Below are 10,000 nucleotides of genomic sequence, written 5' to 3' on the forward strand. Positions count from 1 at the left end.
GATGCAGTGTCTTCAGATCTCGAATAATGCAAAGAAAACAAGCTCATATTCATTTTTAAACTACACAATACTAATGCTTACACTTAGGAAGAGTTCAGAAATCAATATTTGGTGGAATAACCTTGATTTAAAATCACAACTTTCATGTGTCTTGGCATGCTCTCCACCAGTCTTTCACATTGCCGTTGGGTGACATTATGCTACTCCTGGCGCAAGAATTCAAGCAGCTCGGCTTCTTTTCATGGCTTTTGACCATCCATCTTCCTCTTGATCACATTTCAGAGGTTTTTTATGGGATTCAGGTCTCGAAATTGGGCTGGCCATGACAGGGTCCTGATCTGGTGGTACTCCATCCACACCTTTACTGGCCTGGCTGTGTGGCATGGAGCATTGCCCTGCTGGAAAAAACACTTCTCAGAGTTGGGGAACATTGTCAGAGCAAAAGGAAGCAAGTTTTTCTTCCGGGACAACGTTGTACTTTGCCTGGCTGAGGTTTGTAAAAGACCATAAGGGTTGAAAAAGCGGACTGGAGGTTCTTCTAAGTTCGTCTTCTCTGATGAGTCCGATTTCACAGTAGGTGCAAGCCTCTCTGGCTTGTAGGCCTCTCCAGGTCTCGGTCTAACCATCAGACGACCATGTGTTGGGCAAAGCTGAAAATTGGACTCATCAGAGAAGACGAACTAGAAGACCCTCCAGTCCGCTTTTTTCAATCCTTATGGTCTTTTACAAACCTCTGCCAGGCAAAGTACAACGTTGTCCCGGAAGAAAAACTTGCTTCCTTTAGCTCTGACAATGTTCCCCAACTCTGAGAAATGTTTTTTCCAGCAGGGCAATGCTCCATGCCACACAGCCAGGCCAGTAAAGGTGTGGATGGAGTACCACCAGATAAGGACCCTGTCATGGCCAGCCCAATTTCGAGACCTGAATCCCATAAAAAAACCTCTGAAATGTGATCAAGAGGAAGATGGATGGTCACTAGCCATGAAAAGAAGCCGAGCTGCTTGAATTCTTGCGCCAGGAGTAGCATAAAGTCACCCAACGGCAATGTGAAAGACTGGTGGAGAGCATGCCAAGACACATGAAAGTTGTGATTTTAAATCAAGGTTATTCCACCAAATATTGATTTCTGAACTCTTCCTAAGTGTAAGCATTAGTATAGTGTAGTTTAAAAATGAATATGAGCTTGTTTTCTTTGCATTATTCAAGGTCTGAAGACACTGCATCTTTTTTGCTATTTTGACCCATTGTCATTTTTCTGCGAATAAATTATCTAAATGACAATATTTTTATTTGAAATTTGGTAGGAATGTTGCCAGTAGGTTATAGAATAAAACAAAAATGTACATTTTACTTTAACACATACCAATAAATAGTAAAACCAGAGAAACTGATAATTTTGAAGTGGTCTCTTAATTTTTTCCGCGGCTGTATATAGAGAGAGAGAAAGAAAGAGAGAGATGCTGATATTTCTCCACTGTTGTCAGCTCAAGCATCACCTTTCCCACCCCCTCTTCCTGTGACATTTTTTTTCTCTCCTCCGCACGAAATTGATCGTTCAGGACCCGTCAGCATCTGAGGGAATGTGCTCGCTGCTCGGAGGCAAAGCCAGGGAGCAGGAAATTCCTCATTTCCACACTGCGACTGTGTCCTATTTACTTCCGGCCTCGGGTCTCCTGGATTTCTCAATCACGACTAGCGGCAGCGTTCCCAACGGCGTCCTAGGCACCTACTAAGGGCACTTGTCGACAAGGCCACGTAATGGGCTTGTTGTGCCTGCGGTGACGGCCTTGGTAAGGCTAGAGGATTACAGTGTGGTTCAAAGCACAGATTTTGGGGGCCTGTGGGGGAAAGTCTGTAGCACTGTTGAAGGGTAGACTTATTATAGCTTATTAACATCAGTGAAGGGAGCTTTAAAGTGAAAGTGGCGACAGATGCATTAGGCTATCCATGTCCTCCCTGTTTAGAATGTCCTTCTGTCCAAGAATGATAAATCGTACATATTTGGCCAATGTGCACTTTAAAAGTCAGCTGTCTCTCACTCTATCTCTGTTGCTATCTTTCTCAAACAAACACTCATTTTGGATTATCATTCGCATGACTCACTGTTGCTCAAAGGAGCGATGTGTGTGTGTGAGTGCCTTCAGCTCTTTTTGAAAAGAAAAGTGTTGAGCAGATCTCGAAAAATCAGATTATGTGAACATAAACAACATTAACACTCTCTGATGGCAGTCAAGAATCTGGCAACATTATGGAATCAATAGACCCACAGAAATTATTAAGGAATGATAAGTTCATTTCTATTGCTAGTGAAAGATTCCCTTTTTGCCAGTTTGATAGATAAAAAAATAAGTCATTATTAATTATATATTCAATTATAATATATAAAATATGATTATATTATCATGAATAAATGACAAACTAAATGTAGCTATTTTTTGCTCATCGTCACAAAGGGATGCCTTTGGCTTAGTGGTTTGCATGGACTCACCTATTGTTGCACCTATTTAGTCACCATTTATAACTTACTGGGACTGTGTTATGTGTGTGGGTGGGGGGTAGGGTGACATTGCCAAGTGGCTCTAATTGTGATCTTGTCATGGTCAGCCCTGGCTGGACTTCCTCCAGCTGGAGTGGTTAGTGTCTTTGTCCGAGCCCAGGCCGCTTTGATCCGCTTCCAGTGGGCTGCAAGAAAATCAGTATCACTTCTCACTGATGCAGCATTATCAGCTCTGGGTGGTGCAGGGCTAGTTTCCCTCACTTGATATCATGAAAGTTTACCTTTGTGTGTGTGTGTGTGTGTGTGTGTGTGTGTGTGTGTGTGTGTGTGTGTGTGTGTGTGTGTGTGTGTGTGTGTGTGTGTGCGCGTGTGTGTGTTTTTCCTAGTTCTCTCAGTCTATCCACCCTGTCTTTGCGTTGCCTTTGGCTGTGTCATGGTGTGAATATAAGAGAGTGTGTGTTAGGGCTGCTCGATAATGAAAAAAATTAGAATCACGATTATTCAAACGATTACTTTTGAGTTTGAAAACATGATGCATTTATTCAGCATTTCTCTCCAAAAAAACACTTGTAACTGAAAACTTTGAAACTCCCCGTAAAAAAATACACAAAATGTTCAAATAGAAAATAATGTGAAAAGATGTATCGCGCTGTTCTGCAATTTCTATAAAACATGTAATGAATAAAATAAATATACTTACAAAATCAAATAAGACCTAGAATACTTAAATTATCCAAAATAAAGGATGTATTCAGCTGTTCTGCAATTTCTATAAAACATTTAATGAATAAAATAAATATACTTAGAAAATCAAATAAGACCTAGAAAAAATTAAATTTATCCAAAATAACCAGAACCACTCTGCTGAAATGGCAACACATACCGTTTGTCCAAAGTATGGTTTAGCTTCTTGAAACCCTCGCCCTCGACTGCTAAAAAGTATCCAATGGCAGCACTTATTTCATTGTGCCTATCCGAATTTGACGGATAAGGAGTCGCATTATACAGTGTGCCTGAGATCGATGTCTTACTCTGCGTTGGTGTCGTCTGGGTTGTGGCCTTGTCTTTTTGTTTGTTTCTTTATTTGTTGTAGTGAGTTTGTGCTTTAGGTTGAGATGGTTGAATATATTTGTTGTGTAGCCAAGTGGGGAAGATATAACCTTGTAGCAAATCTTGCACATTGTGTGATGCTGCTCCTCGTCGGATTCTTCGAATCTGAAGTGTTCCCATACAAGAGAAATTTTTCTACCCTTTTTGCTATTTTCCAATCACTCTGTTTTTTGAATACCGGCAGTCACCACAAACACAACTCCCCTCCTTCACTTTACAGCTGCTTGAGAGTGAGTGCCAGTCAGCAGGGCCGCGTTGAAGGCTTTGGGAAAGGGACTGAATTGCGCATGCACGTCTCTTTCAGAAAATCTCTAGGCCTACTGTACATCGAAAAATCTCAAATAAATTGCTTCAACTCGGTTATATTAGTTTGGAGATTGTTTGACTCAAAAATCGGAATCACAATCAAAATTCGATTAATTGCACAGCCCTAGTGTGTGTATCAAAAGAACCCATCAGTTTGACTGGCCAGAAGAGAAAATGTCTAGCCACGTTCTCCCTTCTCTGTCTTTCTCTCTCCTTCCCTCTCAGTCTTAGTGGCATTGTCTCCATATGGATATCATACCTACTTATTTACTAATACCGTTATTGGGGTAATGCTTCACATTTGCTTTTATATCCCCTTCTAAGGGAACAATAGCATTTTAAAAGGCTTCTCCGGACTGCAAAACAACATGAGGTGCGATTTATTTTCTCTCCAAGTACTGTACAACAACACGTGCAAGCTTCTCACAGCCCTAAGCACAGGTTATTAGTAGCAGAGGAAATATGTGTAGGGGACGTCTCGAATTGCCATCAGCAAGAAACAACAGTGCTGTTTGCTCTAAAATTTGAATGCACAGTCACACACTATGGCTACACAGGATGAAGTTTCTTCTCATCACATAGCAAAGGGTTGTAGAACACACCCAGTTTCGTATAAATAGCAAAATTCATTGGATTTTGACACAGTTGCTGTAATGTTTAGACTGCTAATAGTCCATAGGTGGCACTGGTACACAGACTATCCATTTCTATGCAGTAGCATAGTGAAGTGACTAAGACAACAAGTCAAGTGATCAAGCTCCCTAGAATATTTATAAAATGATGTGTACACCCTTTTGCAACATACCAACAGCTAAAACATTAGATGGATCATATAACAAGAAAATATGTTTTAAAGACAATAACCCACATATCAAAACAAAGACCCCCAACAGGGCCATTGCGCTGTCCGAGGGGCTGAATCAAGGGCCTTTGTGTTTTTTCCTCACCTCTACTTGTAGAGGAAAGACATTCTCCTAACCTTCATTAAGTGTAATTAGGGGCGATAGTGGTTCAGGAGGTAAGGGGGTCGTTCAGCAGTCTGAAGGTTGCTGTTTCGATCCCGACTCCTCCTCACCAAGTGTAGACGTGTCCTTGAGCAAGACACTGAACACCCAACCGCTCCTGATAGCAGGTTGGCACCTTAGAAAGTAGCCTCAGCCATCGGTGTATGAATGGGTGCATGTCTGAGGCATTCATCTGTAAAGCGCTTTGAGTGCTCTATGAGTAGAAAAGCGCTATATAAATGCAGTTCATTAACCATTAAGGCGAAACGCTCAGTGACTTTGTTACTATCATGTAACTCTGTCACTGTCATGTAACTCTCTGCGGGACTTCATGTCTTGTGTGACACAGGATTTCATTGATATCTTCGCCAAGTGGCTGAGTCTCGCCTGTCCACAGGTGTTTCATAGGCAGGTTTGAATCCTTTTCTGGCTGGAAAGAGACCCCTCTGCTGATGTAGCTTGTGACATGTATAGTGAGCGTCAGCCTCAGCAGCTTGCATACTTTAAATAAGGCAGTGGTCAGTTCATCTTTTATGAGCATCTCAGCTGGTGGCTTGTGGGAGAGGGCAGCTGCATAAATGACCTGCAGTGCATTTCCTAGTCTGTTCATCAAAAAGTGGGTAGGTCTCAACCAGCTGAGAGATCTCACCGCCAGGGAATCCTGCAGGCTGGAATACATCTTAAACAATAACTTATCCAAGACATTAACAAAAAAACAACTTCATGTCTTGAAATCTTTCTCATATGCTGCACAAAATACCATTGAGTAGTTGGAAAACGAGGCGTCCGTCATTAGGAATCTACAGTGCCCAAAATTCACCCAGGCCAAACAGCTACATTTGCGTCGGTGCTTTGTTATTCCAGCACTACTTTGGGAACACTCTGCTGAACACTCGCAACACTTTGCTCTGAAGAACCTGAAATAGGGGCTCAGTGAGGCCAAAAATGGTTTGACAGTTGAATTACTTCGATTTGATTTGATTTAAATATTTTAAGGTGGTTCAGTCAGCTCTGTACCTTTTTGTTTTCTTATCCCATCCAGGCTGAGGCATGATCCAGCCAAAAGCAATGATCAGAGTCATGCACATCCTGGATTTTAAAGTTCCACGCGTGGTGTTCCCACCCGGTGCTCAGGTAGCAGGTTGGAGATCAGTGCGACAGTTTTTTGATGATGATGAGGATGAGGAGGATGATGATGATTTGATGTGATTTCTGAGAAGTCTTGTTTATCCTGGCCTCACTTTTTATTTTATTTTTTAAACGATGAAATGACCATTCAATGTTGAGCTCAGTCAAGCCTGGCTTCAATGTGATTGGCTAAAACTTGTTTTTTTTCTAAAGGAAGCCAGGCAAAGCTGGCCTCCTTTTGAGCGATGGTCGCATTTCACTGACCTAGACAGAGCAGATGGGACCTCAACTACACATTGTAATGTACCAGTCACACATTGACAGAGGGGGAGCTGTTTCACTCATTACACCAGTTATAAAAGAAAAATATGACAATGCAGTGTTTTGATGACAAGGGAAATGGCAAAACTTGGTAAAAGCCACTTCCGTGGGAATAATACATTTCGTTTTCTTGATTTGAATATATTTCTTGGGACAGGCTTCCTTTGGCCTCAGAGATGAATTGACACTGCTCACTCTCGCTCTCTTTCTCTCCTTCTCTCTCTCTCATTCCCTATCCCTCCATCTTTCTCTCCTTGTGTTCTTCTGTGTCTTTTGTCTCGTCCTCTCTCTTTCATACACACGCACACGCATGCGCGCACACACGCCTGAGGGGGAGTGCTGAATACAAGTGTGGATGCAGTGGGCTGAGCCGCCGCAGACACCAGACAATCAAACCAGGCTCCAAAGACACAGCGGCCATCCTCTTCCCTCTTCCCTCCTGTCCCTTTCCCTTTCACTGCAGGAGAGAGTGTGTGGGTTTTCCTTTAGCTCTTGTTCGCCCCGCTTTTTGCAAAGACTGCGAGACCCATTCACTCGCCGACCAGCATGCGAATAGACTCCTTTATGCATCATTATGCATGCACGCAAAAGATAAAAAACTTTGTAGCAAACACAAAATAGCTTCCTCAAAAACTCACACTCACACTCACACTCACACTCACAAGCACAGGAGCATATATAGATTTACACACATGCATGTGGGCACACACACACACACACACACACACACACACACCCACACCATTAAACAGACACATACACACACACACACACATACACACACACACACACACACACACACATACACACACACACACACACACACACACACACACATACACTAAACATTGCCTGATGGCAAGGTGTGATTGGTAGCTGTTATTAAACCTGGGGATGTAGATGGGGCTTTAATTATGAAGCACGGTGCACTGCTGCCTCTCTGAATTAGCACCTGTTGGACCACAGGCGTGTGTCCTTTTTTATTTTAATCTGAAGAGGCATCTCACTACGAATGCAAGGGCATTTAACTGATTGTGTGTGTGTGTGGTTGTGTATGTGCTGAGTGATTATTTTTCCAGCATACTTGTGTATGTGTGCGTTTACTGTTTAAGAAGATTTTCTTTCAGGCACATTCATCTGTGTGTGTGTGTGTGTGTGTGCGTTCAGTGCACGTGTGTGTGTTTTATGTGATGGTGATGGCCTGTTTTTGGGAATGGATTTTTGTGATGTTGGCAATCATGATTGGAAGCCTGTAATTATGATGTGCCTACCCTGTGGTTAACACACACAGACCTCTGATTTAAAAGTGTACACACACACACACACACACACACACACACACACACACACACACACACACACACACACACACACACACACACACACACACACACATATGCAGGCATTTCCTACTCACACCTGTTAGGCCACTCCAGCACTGTTTTCCTTCTACACACAGATTCAAGTTCCCGTGAAACAGGTTGGAGCCAGAATTTTCTAGAAAACACACCTACTCCGTACTCAGAGTCGGTCTGTTCGTCTCCACGGTGACTGCACTCATACTTGCTCTCCATCAGCCAAGAGTGACCAAACTAGTGCCAGTGCCAGGCATCCTCTCATGCTATTATTATACATCGCAAAACTGCAGGCCAAGATGCTCAGCAGATGGGTTCAAAATGGAGGACATAGAGTCTATTTCCTGCCAGCTTGGTTCACCTCTGACCCCTTTTCATTTCTCTGTCTGTCTGATTTGGTCTGTCAACACGCCTTGTGTCATACAGTTTCCACTCTGTACCCGCTTGTGGTCTCCTGAGTCCGATGTGCCCTAGAGTAGGAGGAAGGCTGGCTTGGTTTCTTCTGGTCTGGTCCTCCCCGCTGTGGTCCAGTCTGGTCCTCTTTCCCTGAGGGGCTCTGTCCCAGCATGGGTCACTGACGGCCAAGCAGGACACTGGAGAGGCTGGTTGCCATGAATGTTACGCCTGCTGCCTCTCTGTTTCTCCGATTAGAGGGGTTTTCAAACTGGGGGAAAAGTTTTTTAGAATGTTCATTTGCAACCCGTCATTCATTGATTGTGTTTGTGTGTGTGTGTGTTTTGCAGGACCTGCGGGAGGTTTGGCTCCAGTATCCACCACATCCACTGCAGGTGGGCCAATGTCTCTCTTTTTCTCCTTCCCCCCCCCGCCTTTCTCTCTGTCTCTCGCTCACACACACTCTGTCTTTACCTCCTCTCGTGCTCATATCCTCTAACTCCTTTATTTTGCATCAGTTGATCTATCCTAGGCAGCTCCAACATAACTCAAGGCATCATGTTTTTACACACACACACACACACACACACACACACACACACACACACACACACTGTGGTTCCTAGTGACTGTGTTTATAAAAGTCTCTCCTCATGTTTTTGTGTGGTTGAAAGGCACATTGTTTGGTTTATGCCACAGAGCCTCAGGCTGACCGAGAGATACAGAATGGAGAGATGGAAAAGAGATTTAAAGAGGAGAACAATGTAGTGAGGGGTGTGGAGTGTTTGTGTTTGGGGATGGGGGCGGGGGTGGTATTTCTAAAGTGTGTCAACTTCAGAGTTCATTGTTAATGTTGTGTTTGTGATAGAAAATATAATCTGCTACCCCTTATGTCTCCAAGTCTTTCTCCCATTCTTCACATGCACACACAAACACTTTATCTCTCTCTCTCTCTCTCTCTCTCTCTCTCCAAGATGCTGCATAGCCCACTCGCACACACACAATCCTTTCGCATTCCCACACGTACACCAGTGCTTTCTGTACACACACACACACACACACACACACACACTCCAGTGCTCGCAAAATCACTAGCCTGACGTCCAGGGGCAATCAAATTTTCCTGTTGGGCCACCAAAATAGACCAACACCCTGTCTGATGAGATCCGTCCTGATTTGTGGGCATCAAAGACGCTGAACATGCATACCAGGCCAGAAAACGTCCAAGTTTAACTAGCTAATCTTAGAAAGCAAAATATCTAATAGGCTAGATTTAGTGTTACAAACCTAGTCTATGGGGCGAAAAGCTAATGCTGATGGTTTATTCTAAAACTGATGAGAACACACACCATCCGAGCCTACACATCAGTCAATCCTACTTCAGATGTCATTTTAGCATCTCATGTGATCTGTCATTCCTAGTATAGCATAACTTTAGCACTCAACAAAGACACAGGTCATTTCGTTTAACACAATAGCTAATGGCTCCTTTTGTAGTAGCCTATCAGGTTCACATCACTTCAACTATGGCCCAACCATACATAGGCAAAAGGGTCCTCCCATTTATCATCTTGGTAAAAAGTGAAAACATGAGAATGTAGCCTCAACCAAATACCTTAAAGCAAGGGTGCAAACCTGTCACTTTTTGGTTCAAATAGGTGATTCATGTGAATTAGTCCTAGTCTCAACCAAGACAGCTGTGAGTAGGCATAACACATCTGTAAGAACTGAAATGGTAATATGGCATACCAGGCATTTTTGTAGTGGACTGACACATGTTGGGGTGGATATCATTGATTTTTTTAACCTTAATTAAATATATAAAATAAATCGGCATGGCCACAAATCAATTCCACTTAAGGCACCCAAATGACCAGCAACAGCCC

The 10,000-nt window shown here is 43.1% G+C and overlaps 1 protein-coding gene across 1 annotated transcript in view; it reads left to right on the forward strand.

Annotated features, from left to right (window-relative positions):
* Positions 1-10,000, forward strand: part of drosha (drosha ribonuclease III) — a 91,125-nt gene that overhangs the window by 56,604 nt on the left and 24,521 nt on the right. The window contains exon 23 of the mRNA XM_080855302.1: positions 8,465-8,509. Within this exon, the coding sequence (XP_080711428.1) occupies positions 8,465-8,509 (45 nt within the window). The remainder of the gene's footprint in view (positions 1-8,464; positions 8,510-10,000) is intronic.

Source organism: Sprattus sprattus, assembly GCF_963457725.1.
Source record: "Sprattus sprattus genome assembly, chromosome: 17".
NCBI lineage: Eukaryota > Metazoa > Chordata > Actinopteri > Clupeiformes > Clupeidae > Sprattus > Sprattus sprattus.